Source organism: Jatropha curcas, chromosome 11 (genome assembly GCF_041381405.1).
Source record: "Jatropha curcas cultivar XTBG-Jc1 chromosome 11, XTBG_Jcur_1.0, whole genome shotgun sequence".
NCBI lineage: Eukaryota > Viridiplantae > Streptophyta > Magnoliopsida > Malpighiales > Euphorbiaceae > Jatropha > Jatropha curcas.
Window position 1 is genome coordinate 3,668,483 of NC_143161.1, and position 16,217 is coordinate 3,684,699.

The window sequence follows — 16,217 nt, forward strand, 5'->3', positions numbered from 1 at the left end:
GCTTGAATCAGGAGTAGTTTTCAAGTAAAACTCTTACGAGTTTCAATATTAGTGATTCAAGATTTAAAAAGCTCTAACCTTGCACGTGTCCGTTCCATGGAATGAGAGCTATCTTTCTCGCGAAAATTTTTAAAAGCTCTTAATCAAATATTTTATAGGCTTCGTTTGTTTCCGTAAATAACTTGCAGAAAAATATTTTTCACAATTTTCTATTGTTTGGGGCGTTCAGAAAAATAAATCGACGGAAAATATTTTTCTTGGTTAAAGGAAAATCAAATCATTTTTAAAGAAAATAACTTTTCATTTTCAAGAAAGTAAAATATTTTATAGACATTGGCAAACCTTATAAATCCTTATTTTTTAATTTATTAATCATCATGATTACTGGCACCAGTCACCGTTACCACCGACCACCACCACTAGTGTAATACCCCGAATTTTTATTTTCAAAACCTTCGAATTTTTTTTAAATCAAAAATCGCAAATTTTGGCCGTGTGGGCTGTAAATGTAAAACAGGCTCAATTCGAGCCCAAATTTTCAAATTGGGCCCAAGCCCAAAAATCGAAAACCACAAGAATAATTCAAAAACCAATTGAAAAACTTGAAAATCGAGCAAAAATCGAACCGAATCATTAAATTAGACCAAACCGATTCGAATCGAACCGGAATGGTCTAGAAGCCCCAAGATTTTTTTTCTTTTTTCTTTTTTTCTTTTTCTTTTTCTTTTTCTTTTACTTTTCTTTTTCCCTTCTTCTTCCTTGCGCTAGCACGAAGCGCGCGACCTCCTCTCCCCCTTTCCTCCTCCGTTTCCGGCCACCTGAGCCGACCGAACCTCCATCGTGCCACCATCGAACGGCAGCGACCTCACTGCCTCTCCTCTTCCCGTTTTTCTGCGGCGCAACGACCTCACTGCCTCTCCTCCTCTCGTTTCTGTCCGACCACCAGAACCAGCGCCACCTCGCCGTCGCGTCACCGCCGCAGATGCTCAAGCCTCCTTCTCCTCCTCTCTGGCGAGCGCAACGATGGCAGAAGTCGCAGTTCTGCTCCACCGCCAGATCGCGTCTCCTGCTCGATTTCCAGCGACCTCATCGTTTTTCGGCGATCCACGTTAGCAAGGTGAGTCCCAAAATGCCTTCTCGTTATCTTTAGATAAATAATTAATGGACAAATTGAATTTGAATGAGCCACTTGAGATGATTGAAGATTTAGGTTTTGTCAATTGATAAAATTTGGGGTTTTAGTAATTAATTGCCATATTTTGTAGATATTGATCTCAAAATCGAACTTACAGGAAGCATTCTTTATTTTCAGTATACTGTTATTTGATCTCAGGCCTGCTGGCCGTCGGGCCACCGTGGCTTGTGGCGACGGTTGATGTTTCCGGTAACCGGAAAGTGCTAAATAGGCAGAATTTTGCACTCAACCAGTAGAGTATGACTATAATGTTAGATTTGTAATCTGACATTGATTGATATTCAAACTATTGTTTGACTTGAATTTATAATTAGGCTTAGAAAGTATAAGACTGCAGAAAATTTGTTAATTAAGGATATTAGCTACATAATTACATGAATAATACCTAAGAATGAATTAGTTATACAAAAGTAATGTTTAAGATAGGAATCTATCTCCTTGTGGATCTGTTAGTTATTAAGCTTCAATATATTAGTTAATAGTAATCTTTAGTAATCAAAGCTGAAGTAATGCTTAATTCTATTAGAAAATGGCTTAAGTCAATTTGATCTGGGTCTGAATTTATTTGTGATTATTTTCTTGTTTGAATTTTATAGCTTTATATGGATTTTTAATGTTTTCTAAGCATGAAAATTGACATGAATTGGGATAAGAGGGGTTTTAATTTTATGTTGAAAATAGGAGTGATCGAATAGGCCTAGTTAAAATTATTATGATTCTTGTTAGAGAACCTTGATAGGTAAATACATTTAATTCTGAACTCATGAATGCGAAACATTCAGAATGATTATTATGAATCCAAACGCGAAAGATAAACTGAAACATTTGAAATAGTAGGTTTAATTCTCGCTAGGAATAGTTAATCGATATATTTTAAGCTGTAAGTTAAATCTCTTAGTATATGTATTCTTTAGATTTTAATTTAATAAAAGCATTTGTTCGTATTGGCTAATATAAAATTTAACAAAGGTATAAATATGTGGCTATTATCTTTAAGCAAGAATGAAGAAATGAAAGATTGATAAAGAGTACTATAATAGTTAGACACTACGAAACTATCAAGTGAAAGTAATTGAAATTAACTTAATGATATTGTTGTTATGGAAGGAGGATGGGATTTTAAATTGATTGATTGCCCGACGGATGGGCTGTGTGCATTGATTGATAAAGATATAATGATATTGTGATATGTGAGCAGGTAGATAGTTCAATTTTTAGGGGAGGTGCTGTCGAAATTTTGATAAAAATTAGACTAAATTTTTATTTAACAACATAATTAATAAGTTTATTTAGATTAGTTCTATAATTTGGTATATAATAAATATAGTGCTCTGATTATTTACTATCTTTATTATTCATTTAATTATTTTACTATGTAACTGTATGTATAAAAGGCTATGTATATCAAACAATTAGTGACTCTGCAGTTGTAGAATTTACTTACATTTAGTCGTGTATTATCATAGACGAGATGATTTTGTGAGCCCATATTAGAAACGTGATGTATTGTAAATTGGGCCTGAACTGTGGAATTTTGTAAAAGATAAATTTGGGCCGAGATGTAATAAAATCTTGAGGTTTGTTTTTTTTAGTAATATGGGCCGAATATTTGAAATTTATATTGAGATAGCAAATTTTAGTGTTTCAGGCTTACTACGGGCCTCGGGAGCCTTAAGCTTACCTGGGCCCTAGTGCCGGTCCGGCCCATGGAAACGGGTCGTGACAAAGTTGGTATCAGAGCTTAGGTTAGAAATTTTAGGACACAACTGCGGAGCATAGGAAATTTCTTTATGTTGGGATCGGCCGTAACCAACATAAGGAAGGAAACTTTGTGATTTTCCTCCCTAGGGATGGTGGACGCACTAGACCCTATGAGGTGGGAAAATATCACACTTATTATGTAGATTGTTAGACTATAGAGGTTCGAAGTGAAAGTTGGGAACAATAGGATAAGTCTATCACAATACTTACAGGGGCCTGAGCTAATATCAATCTTTAGGTTAGGGAATAGAGTAATACCTGGATGGTAGTGGATTGGCCTGATCACCCAGTGCACTACTTTTCATGTGAGCTCTATTCCTATCAGTGAATAGGTTAGTGTAGAGAATAAATAGGTTTTCATTTGTATGGTGGATTGATGAACTTTGGGTGGTTAGGAATCGGTATTTTAGCATTCAGCTCAGCTACTGACTTTCTTTAGAATTTATTCAAAAAAAAAAAAAAAAAATTTCTTTTTAACCGTTTTACTTACTTGATATTTGATATTTGATATTTAAAACCCCATTTTGATTTGAATTTAAATTATGTTATGACAAATAATCTGAAATTGATTAATTATGTAAAAAGTTATTTTCGTAAGTTGTCTATTTTTATCACAGGGCCAGTTAGGTGAAATAACAAGGTGAGTCGATCATGAGTGTGGTTAGAACTTAAAAAGAATGTTTTGAGAAGAACAAGATAAAAGGTAGTAATAAGAAATGGTGGTAATTAGTAGTTGAATTAAGGACACAAACGTTGGAAAAGTTTGAGGAGACAACTTTAGTTTAGAAGCTAGGTTGCAAAATAAATGGAAAGAATAACATTAGGAATGGACTTGAATGGTTTAAGGATATAGAAATGGTATATATAACAAAGTGTAATATATGTTAGGAGCAAGTGGTAGACAAATTAGAGTAATTTATAAATATCTTACTCAACTTGAATAAGAGAATATTGATTGATTAAGGACAAATGAGATAGGAAAGTTAAATATAAAGTCGACTCAAGTTAGTGATAGGTAGATGTATGGCTAATTAAGACTTTTAAATAAATGTTTAAGACTATAGTTTAGAAAATTCTAGTCCATGAGAGAGAGAAGTTGTTAGTATATATGCATTAGGCGATAAGATGCTAATGAGATTGATTTGATGTGATATTTGGGTGTTAAGATAGCATTAGGTCAGGACTTAAGAAAATTTTTGTAGGAATGAGATAGCTAAGGGCTGTCGTGATCTAGGAGCTATATAACATATGAACTAGTCTATGGTAAAGATATTATAGGGACAATCGAATTTGTATAGATGAGAAACAAAGACAGTTATTTCGAAGTGCCCTATGATATAATAGACAACGGAAGTCGCAGACGATTTTTCTTAAAGTTTTGAATTAAAGTAATAAGTTTTTGAATTTTTAATCAATAAGAGTTTTAGTAAGTCTATATGTAAATGAAATGAGATAATTCTTATCACTATAAAAAAAATCAAATTTCAATTAATCGCTTTTTGTAAAATTATATGCTTGGTTTTCATGAAGGAATGTTTAAATTTTCAAATGAATCATATAATCTTGAATATATATATATATATACATATACACCTATAAATGTGCAACTTATTGCTAAACCAGTTTTAAGATAAAATATTATTCAAAGAAAGATTTCCTAAAGATTTCAGTAGCTGTCTAAAGATAGTAATTGGAGATTAAGGCAATAAACGCGAGTTTCTTATAAGTTTCAGTCAGGTGGCACTAAGTAGGATGATTGACGGTAGAAGTACTATCAGAACGCCCTAACTATTCCCTTTACTCGGTCTATCTTATTCGCTTTTGAGCAGACTTTTTAGTATTTGGAATATCACTTCTGACTTTAGAATCACCTATTCTTCTGTTCTTATTACCCCCTGTTAGATTTCAATTCGAGGACGAATTGTCTTAAGGAGGGGAGATTGTAATACCCCGAATTTTTATTTTCAAAACCTTCGAATTTTTTTTAAATCAAAAATCGCAAATTTTGGCCGTGTGGGCTGTAAATGTAAAACAGGCTCAATTCGAGCCCAAATTTTCAAATTGGGCCCAAGCCCAAAAATCGAAAACCACAAGAATAATTCAAAAACCAATTGAAAAACTTGAAAATCGAGCAAAAATCGAGCCGAATCATTAAATTAGACCAAACCGGTTCGAATCGAACCGGAATGGTCTAGAAGCCCTAAGATTTTTTTTCTTTTTTCTTTTTTTCTTTTTCTTTTTCTTTTTCTTTTACTTTTCTTTTTCCCTTCTTCTTCCTTGCGCTAGCACGAAGCGCGCGACCTCCTCTCCCCCTTTCCTCCTCCGTTTCCGGCCACCTGAGCCGACCGAACCTCCATCGTGCCACCATCGAACGGCAGCGACCTCACTGCCTCTCCTCTTCCCGTTTTTCTGCGGCGCAACGACCTCACTGCCTCTCCTCCTCTCGTTTCTGTCCGACCACCAGAACCAGCGCCACCTCGCCGTCGCGTCACCGCCGCAGATGCTCAAGCCTCCTTCTCCTCCTCTCTGGCGAGCGCAACGATGGCAGAAGTCGCAGTTCTGCTCCACCGCCAGATCGCGTCTCCTGCTCGATTTCCAGCGACCTCATCGTTTTTCGGCGATCCACGTTAGCAAGGTGAGTCCCAAAATGCCTTCTCGTTATCTTTAGATAAATAATTAATGGACAAATTGAATTTGAATGAGCCACTTGAGATGATTGAAGATTTAGGTTTTGTCAATTGATAAAATTTGGGGTTTTAGTAATTAATTGCCATATTTTGTAGATATTGATCTCAAAATCGAACTTACAGGAAGCATTCTTTATTTTCAGTATACTGTTATTTGATCTCAGGCCTGCTGGCCGTCGGGCCACCGTGGCTTGTGGCGACGGTTGATGTTTCCGGTAACCGGAAAGTGCTAAATAGGCAGAATTTTGCACTCAACCAGTAGAGTATGACTATAATGTTAGATTTGTAATCTGACATTGATTGATATTCAAACTATTGTTTGACTTGAATTTATAATTAGGCTTAGAAAGTATAAGACTGCAGAAAATTTGTTAATTAAGGATATTAGCTACATAATTACATGAATAATACCTAAGAATGAATTAGTTATACAAAAGTAATGTTTAAGATAGGAATCTATCTCCTTGTGGATCTGTTAGTTATTAAGCTTCAATATATTAGTTAATAGTAATCTTTAGTAATCAAAGCTGAAGTAATGCTTAATTCTATTAGAAAATGGCTTAAGTCAATTTGATCTGGGTCTGAATTTATTTGTGATTATTTTCTTGTTTGAATTTTATAGCTTTATATGGATTTTTAATGTTTTCTAAGCATGAAAATTGACATGAATTGGGATAAGAGGGGTTTTAATTTTATGTTGAAAATAGGAGTGATCGAATAGGCCTAGTTAAAATTATTATGATTCTTGTTAGAGAACCTTGATAGGTAAATACATTTAATTCTGAACTCATGAATGCGAAACATTCAGAATGATTATTATGAATCCAAACGCGAAAGATAAACTGAAACATTTGAAATAGTAGGTTTAATTCTCGCTAGGAATAGTTAATCGATATATTTTAAGCTGTAAGTTAAATCTCTTAGTATATGTATTCTTTAGATTTTAATTTAATAAAAGCATTTGTTCGTATTGGCTAATATAAAATTTAACAAAGGTATAAATATGTGGCTATTATCTTTAAGCAAGAATGAAGAAATGAAAGATTGATAAAGAGTACTATAATAGTTAGACACTACGAAACTATCAAGTGAAAGTAATTGAAATTAACTTAATGATATTGTTGTTATGGAAGGAGGATGGGATTTTAAATTGATTGATTGCCCGACGGATGGGCTGTGTGCATTGATTGATAAAGATATAATGATATTGTGATATGTGAGCAGGTAGATAGTTCAATTTTTAGGGGAGGTGCTGTCGAAATTTTGATAAAAATTAGACTAAATTTTTATTTAACAACATAATTAATAAGTTTATTTAGATTAGTTCTATAATTTGGTATATAATAAATATAGTGCTCTGATTATTTACTATCTTTATTATTCATTTAATTATTTTACTATGTAACTGTATGTATAAAAGGCTATGTATATCAAACAATTAGTGACTCTGCAGTTGTAGAATTTACTTACATTTAGTCGTGTATTATCATAGACGAGATGATTTTGTGAGCCCATATTAGAAACGTGATGTATTGTAAATTGGGCCTGAACTGTGGAATTTTGTAAAAGATAAATTTGGGCCGAGATGTAATAAAATCTTGAGGTTTGTTTTTTTTAGTAATATGGGCCGAATATTTGAAATTTATATTGAGATAGCAAATTTTAGTGTTTCAGGCTTACTACGGGCCTCGGGAGCCTTAAGCTTACCTGGGCCCTAGTGCCGGTCCGGCCCATGGAAACGGGTCGTGACAAAGTTGGTATCAGAGCTTAGGTTAGAAATTTTAGGACACAACTGCGGAGCATAGGAAATTTCTTTATGTTGGGATCGGCCGTAACCAACATAAGGAAGGAAACTTTGTGATTTTCCTCCCTAGGGATGGTGGACGCACTAGACCCTATGAGGTGGGAAAATATCACACTTATTATGTAGATTGTTAGACTATAGAGGTTCGAAGTGAAAGTTGGGAACAATAGGATAAGTCTATCACAATACTTACAGGGGCCTGAGCTAATATCAATCTTTAGGTTAGGGAATAGAGTAATACCTGGATGGTAGTGGATTGGCCTGATCACCCAGTGCACTACTTTTCATGTGAGCTCTATTCCTATCAGTGAATAGGTTAGTGTAGAGAATAAATAGGTTTTCATTTGTATGGTGGATTGATGAACTTTGGGTGGTTAGGAATCGGTATTTTAGCATTCAGCTCAGCTACTGACTTTCTTTAGAATTTATTCAAAAAAAAAAAAAAAAAATTTCTTTTTAACCGTTTTACTTACTTGATATTTGATATTTGATATTTAAAACCCCATTTTGATTTGAATTTAAATTATGTTATGACAAATAATCTGAAATTGATTAATTATGTAAAAAGTTATTTTCGTAAGTTGTCTATTTTTATCACAGGGCCAGTTAGGTGAAATAACAAGGTGAGTCGATCATGAGTGTGGTTAGAACTTAAAAAGAATGTTTTGAGAAGAACAAGATAAAAGGTAGTAATAAGAAATGGTGGTAATTAGTAGTTGAATTAAGGACACAAACGTTGGAAAAGTTTGAGGAGACAACTTTAGTTTAGAAGCTAGGTTGCAAAATAAATGGAAAGAATAACATTAGGAATGGACTTGAATGGTTTAAGGATATAGAAATGGTATATATAACAAAGTGTAATATATGTTAGGAGCAAGTGGTAGACAAATTAGAGTAATTTATAAATATCTTACTCAACTTGAATAAGAGAATATTGATTGATTAAGGACAAATGAGATAGGAAAGTTAAATATAAAGTCGACTCAAGTTAGTGATAGGTAGATGTATGGCTAATTAAGACTTTTAAATAAATGTTTAAGACTATAGTTTAGAAAATTCTAGTCCATGAGAGAGAGAAGTTGTTAGTATATATGCATTAGGCGATAAGATGCTAATGAGATTGATTTGATGTGATATTTGGGTGTTAAGATAGCATTAGGTCAGGACTTAAGAAAATTTTTGTAGGAATGAGATAGCTAAGGGCTGTCGTGATCTAGGAGCTATATAACATATGAACTAGTCTATGGTAAAGATATTATAGGGACAATCGAATTTGTATAGATGAGAAACAAAGACAGTTATTTCGAAGTGCCCTATGATATAATAGACAACGGAAGTCGCAGACGATTTTTCTTAAAGTTTTGAATTAAAGTAATAAGTTTTTGAATTTTTAATCAATAAGAGTTTTAGTAAGTCTATATGTAAATGAAATGAGATAATTCTTATCACTATAAAAAAAATCAAATTTCAATTAATCGCTTTTTGTAAAATTATATGCTTGGTTTTCATGAAGGAATGTTTAAATTTTCAAATGAATCATATAATCTTGAATATATATATATATATACATATACACCTATAAATGTGCAACTTATTGCTAAACCAGTTTTAAGATAAAATATTATTCAAAGAAAGATTTCCTAAAGATTTCAGTAGCTGTCTAAAGATAGTAATTGGAGATTAAGGCAATAAACGCGAGTTTCTTATAAGTTTCAGTCAGGTGGCACTAAGTAGGATGATTGACGGTAGAAGTACTATCAGAACGCCCTAACTATTCCCTTTACTCGGTCTATCTTATTCGCTTTTGAGCAGACTTTTTAGTATTTGGAATATCACTTCTGACTTTAGAATCACCTATTCTTCTGTTCTTATTACCCCCTGTTAGATTTCAATTCGAGGACGAATTGTCTTAAGGAGGGGAGATTGTAATACCCCGAATTTTTATTTTCAAAACCTTCGAATTTTTTTTAAATCAAAAATCGCAAATTTTGGCCGTGTGGGCTGTAAATGTAAAACAGGCTCAATTCGAGCCCAAATTTTCAAATTGGGCCCAAGCCCAAAAATCGAAAACCACAAGAATAATTCAAAAACCAATTGAAAAACTTGAAAATCGAGCAAAAATCGAGCCGAATCATTAAATTAGACCAAACCGGTTCGAATCGAACCGGAATGGTCTAGAAGCCCTAAGATTTTTTTTCTTTTTTCTTTTTTTCTTTTTCTTTTTCTTTTTCTTTTACTTTTCTTTTTCCCTTCTTCTTCCTTGCGCTAGCACGAAGCGCGCGACCTCCTCTCCCCCTTTCCTCCTCCGTTTCCGGCCACCTGAGCCGACCGAACCTCCATCGTGCCACCATCGAACGGCAGCGACCTCACTGCCTCTCCTCTTCCCGTTTTTCTGCGGCGCAACGACCTCACTGCCTCTCCTCCTCTCGTTTCTGTCCGACCACCAGAACCAGCGCCACCTCGCCGTCGCGTCACCGCCGCAGATGCTCAAGCCTCCTTCTCCTCCTCTCTGGCGAGCGCAACGATGGCAGAAGTCGCAGTTCTGCTCCACCGCCAGATCGCGTCTCCTGCTCGATTTCCAGCGACCTCATCGTTTTTCGGCGATCCACGTTAGCAAGGTGAGTCCCAAAATGCCTTCTCGTTATCTTTAGATAAATAATTAATGGACAAATTGAATTTGAATGAGCCACTTGAGATGATTGAAGATTTAGGTTTTGTCAATTGATAAAATTTGGGGTTTTAGTAATTAATTGCCATATTTTGTAGATATTGATCTCAAAATCGAACTTACAGGAAGCATTCTTTATTTTCAGTATACTGTTATTTGATCTCAGGCCTGCTGGCCGTCGGGCCACCGTGGCTTGTGGCGACGGTTGATGTTTCCGGTAACCGGAAAGTGCTAAATAGGCAGAATTTTGCACTCAACCAGTAGAGTATGACTATAATGTTAGATTTGTAATCTGACATTGATTGATATTCAAACTATTGTTTGACTTGAATTTATAATTAGGCTTAGAAAGTATAAGACTGCAGAAAATTTGTTAATTAAGGATATTAGCTACATAATTACATGAATAATACCTAAGAATGAATTAGTTATACAAAAGTAATGTTTAAGATAGGAATCTATCTCCTTGTGGATCTGTTAGTTATTAAGCTTCAATATATTAGTTAATAGTAATCTTTAGTAATCAAAGCTGAAGTAATGCTTAATTCTATTAGAAAATGGCTTAAGTCAATTTGATCTGGGTCTGAATTTATTTGTGATTATTTTCTTGTTTGAATTTTATAGCTTTATATGGATTTTTAATGTTTTCTAAGCATGAAAATTGACATGAATTGGGATAAGAGGGGTTTTAATTTTATGTTGAAAATAGGAGTGATCGAATAGGCCTAGTTAAAATTATTATGATTCTTGTTAGAGAACCTTGATAGGTAAATACATTTAATTCTGAACTCATGAATGCGAAACATTCAGAATGATTATTATGAATCCAAACGCGAAAGATAAACTGAAACATTTGAAATAGTAGGTTTAATTCTCGCTAGGAATAGTTAATCGATATATTTTAAGCTGTAAGTTAAATCTCTTAGTATATGTATTCTTTAGATTTTAATTTAATAAAAGCATTTGTTCGTATTGGCTAATATAAAATTTAACAAAGGTATAAATATGTGGCTATTATCTTTAAGCAAGAATGAAGAAATGAAAGATTGATAAAGAGTACTATAATAGTTAGACACTACGAAACTATCAAGTGAAAGTAATTGAAATTAACTTAATGATATTGTTGTTATGGAAGGAGGATGGGATTTTAAATTGATTGATTGCCCGACGGATGGGCTGTGTGCATTGATTGATAAAGATATAATGATATTGTGATATGTGAGCAGGTAGATAGTTCAATTTTTAGGGGAGGTGCTGTCGAAATTTTGATAAAAATTAGACTAAATTTTTATTTAACAACATAATTAATAAGTTTATTTAGATTAGTTCTATAATTTGGTATATAATAAATATAGTGCTCTGATTATTTACTATCTTTATTATTCATTTAATTATTTTACTATGTAACTGTATGTATAAAAGGCTATGTATATCAAACAATTAGTGACTCTGCAGTTGTAGAATTTACTTACATTTAGTCGTGTATTATCATAGACGAGATGATTTTGTGAGCCCATATTAGAAACGTGATGTATTGTAAATTGGGCCTGAACTGTGGAATTTTGTAAAAGATAAATTTGGGCCGAGATGTAATAAAATCTTGAGGTTTGTTTTTTTTAGTAATATGGGCCGAATATTTGAAATTTATATTGAGATAGCAAATTTTAGTGTTTCAGGCTTACTACGGGCCTCGGGAGCCTTAAGCTTACCTGGGCCCTAGTGCCGGTCCGGCCCATGGAAACGGGTCGTGACAACTAGCCACCGGCGATTTTCATAATTTATAATTTTTTCATTTTTTTCATATTTAACAATAAAAATTTTTAAATATAAAATTTCTATTATTATTAATATTTTTATGGTTTTATGAGATAAAGACTTTAATATTTTTAACTAATTTTCAATATTACAACTAAACAACGGAAAATAAGTTATTTGGCAAATATTTTTTAAATATTTTCCATAAAAATATTTTTTTCAACAAGTTATTTTCCTGTAAGTTATTTTACAAAAACAAAGGGAGGCTTTAATCTCTAGTGATTTTTCCACATTAACCACTCAGTTGGTAAAGCATCTGTCTGGCTGAGCTAAGCAAATTGTTAATACTTAATTATCCCTTAAAAAGTTTGTAGTTAACTAACTTAAGCAACGAACACAAAAATATTAATCTTCAACTCTCGCCACACATTCGATCAATCACCAAACTTAAGTAGACATCCAATGGCTAAGATTAATCCTAGCACATTGCTTTCTGGGTCCCATATAACTTCAGTTTTTTAACAGCGAAAAGGATGCAGAGAAACTATTTACAACCTTGGACTAAACTATCAAACCAACCACATAAACCACGTTAGCTCGATAACGTATGCAGTAAAAAACAGATATGAATGCTTTTATTAGAGAACAATATTAAAAATAAATAAATTCGTTTAGACTTTGTTTGTTTCTTGAAAACAATTTACTTCAAAAAAATATTTTCAAGCCAACCTGGTGAAGTATTCAGGTATAGGTAGTTTTCTCACTTATATGAAGAGTGAAAAGTTTTAAATTGGATAATTACCTATCACAAAATTTTTAAAAAATTTAATGAGTAAAAAGAATGTTACTACTATTTTATTTTATTGAATTATAAAAATATCTAGAATTATATAAATTTTGTATTTTAAGAATAATTTATTGAATTAAAAAATAAAAATGATGAATTATGATAATAGTTCATAATCAGTGGTGGTGGTCGGCAATGTTTTGTTACCAATAACTATTAATAACAGTGATTACTAATGATGAACAACAATAAATATATATGTATAGTAAATTTGTCAATTTCTTTTTTTGACAGTAAAATAGTAAATTTGTCAATTTCTATCAACGATAATAAATATATGTGTACATGCATATCAAGAGTTAGCCAGTGGTAAATGTATATATAGTCTGATAATAATTCAAGGTTCGAATTTTTCTTTCCCGATACTCAAAACAATAAATATATGCATACAGTAAATTCATCAATATTTATAAAATATTGGTTAAATGCATAACTTTACCTGAATTTTATTACTTTAACACTGTGATTATCAATTTTGAGATATTATATTTATAAAATTACGAATTTTGATAATATTGTACATTTTTTTCATTAGCAACTATAGATTTTAGAATTTTTTAAATTTTATATATAAAATATTGATTTGATCGGTGGTCAGCATCACTTGTAAAATAATAATTTTTATATTCAAGTGACTTTTTTTTAAAAAAAATAAATTTAAAAATAAATTTATATATTCAGCTTAGAATATTTCACTCTTTTAAAAAATGTGGATTGACCAGGAAAGTATTACTCAAAATTTTGAAAAACAAAAATTCGTCTTTAGGTAAGAATTTTCCACACACAAAAATAGCAGACACCCCAAAAATTTTTTGCTGCTGTTGGATGCTTGCTTTCTTAAACTGTCGGCAACTCTCTGCTTAGCTGTCACTGCAAACAATTTGACGTTCACCTTACACGTGGAGCTATTCTCATTGGTTCAATCACCTTCCCGTCATTTTTCTCTTGTGTGTCAAGCAAAACTCCTAAAACAATTTTTTTTCCCAAAAAATCGTATTAAAACCCCCACCACGCTACCGCTTCCAGCATTACACTCTGTATCCCTGTAAATGTCGGCAACTAAGAACCAAAGATATTTTCTCTAATTTTCCGGAGAAATTAAATGGGTATTGGTCCTTAAACTTTTCGTTCATTATTTTCCCGGGAAAATGATGAAGAGAAGCTCCAATGTGTATGGTAGAATGAGTGATAGCTCGACGACAACTACAACGACGTCGTCCTCGTCTGGTCCATTAAGAGATGAAAAGGCAGAGTGGGAGATGAGACCAGGAGGAATGCTGGTTCAGAAAAGAAACGGAAAGAACGATATTCCTCCAGCCATTTTACGTCTCCGAATCCCCTATGGTGCTCTCCGATATGAGATCTCTGTGAATTCTCAAGCAACTTTTGGTAAGATATACATACAAATGTATAAACTAACTAGCTGGATCCAAGTTTTCTCGATGCTTGTTGTTTAAAGTTTTTTATGTGTGTCGGTGGCCGCGGCGGTAGTGCATGTCTTTTTGCTTAGCTGTTTCGGCTGAGAAAATGAGCAATGATTAATGAAAATGTGTGTTGATTGTCGGATTGCCGGTGGTTTTACACAGTGAATGTACTGTATATTGGTTATGCAACTATATATATATATATATGTGTGTGTGTGTGTGTGTGTGTGTGTGTGTGTGTACATATATAAGTATAAGCATGCCACGTTCTTTCTCTATATTCGTACTGTAAAAATAATTTGAGGGGTAAAAAGGTAATTTGGATGTGTGGTTGACTGATAGGCGAGTTGAAGAAGCTTCTGATGGCGGAGACAGGCTTACAGCCAAGTGAACAGAGGCTAGTTTTCAGGGGAAAAGAACGAGAAAATGGACAGTACCTGGACACTTGTGGAGTCAAAGATCGATCAAAAGTCATACTAATCCAGGATCCAGCAAGCATCGAGAGGAGATACATTCAGATGCGTAAAAATGCCAGGATCCAGAGCGCTTATCGCGCCATCTCTAGCGTATCCATCGAGGTTGATAAGCTTGCAGAACAGGTAAGCATCAACATCTCGTCCTTTTCCTATTTAATTGTTATTTCTGGATTATTACACCATTTAACAGCAATTCTAATATTGTTAGTATTGTTAGTGTTCGGTCAACACTGGGAGTAGGTGTTCGTCAATATGTCATGATCAAATAGCTGTCTTTTTAGAAGCAATGAGGCATACAAAAGGTTTCTGTGTCACCATCAAGTGTAAAAATTGAACAATCAAAGTACTATAATTTGGGTCCGTTGCCTTCGCGCCTAACTGTACCCCACCGGCTGCAATTTGGGGGAAAAAAAAAAAAAAAAGAAAAGAAAGTGCATGCAGTTCCATGATAATTAGTTAAATCAAGCTTAGTTTTCCTCTATATCATGAATTAGAGAATTAATTTTGTCCATGTATAGGTTTCTGCAATTGAAAAATCTATCTCAGATGGAATTAAGGTGCCAGAAGTTCAAATCACAACATTAATTGAGATGCTAATGAGACAAGCAATTAAGCTAGATGGCATTTCTGCAGAAGGAGATGCTTCTTCTCTAAAAAACTTGGAGGTCTATTTGCATTCTCTTTTTTTACCGTTTAGAGAGATCTTATTCATGCTATATTTGAATAACATTTTAGTAATTTGCTTCATGCAGAGTAAGAGAGTGCAGAAGTGTGTGGAAACTCTTGATGTGATGAAGATATCGAATGCAAAAATAAAGCCTGTTATTGTCACAACCAAATGGGAGACTTTTGATTCTTCTCCTCCAGCTTTGGCTCAATGGGAACTTTTTGACTGATTTTCCTGCACTTACCTTTTTTTTTTTTTTTGTAACCTTTTTGTGATGTATCTATCTAGTTCCACATAAATGTAAGTGAGCTACTCCACTTGTAGTTATAGTTCTTCAGTTCCCTTGCAAGCTTTGCCAATAAAGGGTTGGTGATTATAATTTAATGCCATTGGTTGTTTTGTCCAAACCACTTTGAATTAATGATACTTACCTAGAAAATTGTGGATTATTATGTTAAACAGGAAGGTTTTGATCTCTTGGTGCCTTTTTGATACTTTCAATTCGATTAGCTATCGAGAAAGTAAACAGAAAAACAACGTTAGGAGGTTATTTATTTGGTTAGTTTGGGCAAATTTCGTACACCGACCCTTTGTGTGGCGGGTATTAGAGGTGTGGGACAAATGGTTAAAGACAAGAAGTGTAGGCCCTTTCTTATGATTGTAACTTCGCCATTAATTATTAAAGGTTACGTGTATATAATATTCTCTTGGAAGAAGGAAAAAAAAAAAAAGAAGAAAAAGCATAAAATGGGAATGAAAACCATTTCCACAATTCCATTTCTAATTTCACACTTTTTTTTTTTTAAGTGAACTGGATTTCTAATACCTGAACTGATATGCAAATGAAAATAAAATTATATGAATGCCGCATTTTATGCGGGTTAATTTATCAATTTGTAATTTATAATTTATAATGATTGATATTTATAATAT

At 33.4% G+C, this 16,217-nt stretch overlaps 1 protein-coding gene across 2 annotated transcripts; it reads left to right on the forward strand.

The window, feature by feature from the left end:
- The first annotated feature begins 13,712 nt into the window (after nt 1–13,712).
- LOC149492382 (BAG family molecular chaperone regulator 3-like) lies at nt 13,713–15,743 on the forward strand. Of its 2 annotated transcripts, XM_089716733.1 has the most exons (4): nt 13,721–14,106; nt 14,484–14,740; nt 15,136–15,282; nt 15,370–15,743. In XM_089716733.1, the coding sequence occupies exons 1-4, from the start codon at nt 13,866–13,868 to the stop codon at nt 15,511–15,513; spliced, it is 789 nt and encodes a 262-aa protein (XP_089572859.1). In that variant the 5' UTR covers nt 13,721–13,865; the 3' UTR covers nt 15,514–15,743. The 2 variants fall into 2 exon arrangements, with proteins under 2 accessions (XP_089572860.1, XP_089572859.1); XM_089716734.1 differs by lacking the exon at nt 15,136–15,282 and having other exon boundaries at nt 13,713–14,106.
- Nucleotides 15,744–16,217: the final 474 nt, after the last annotated feature.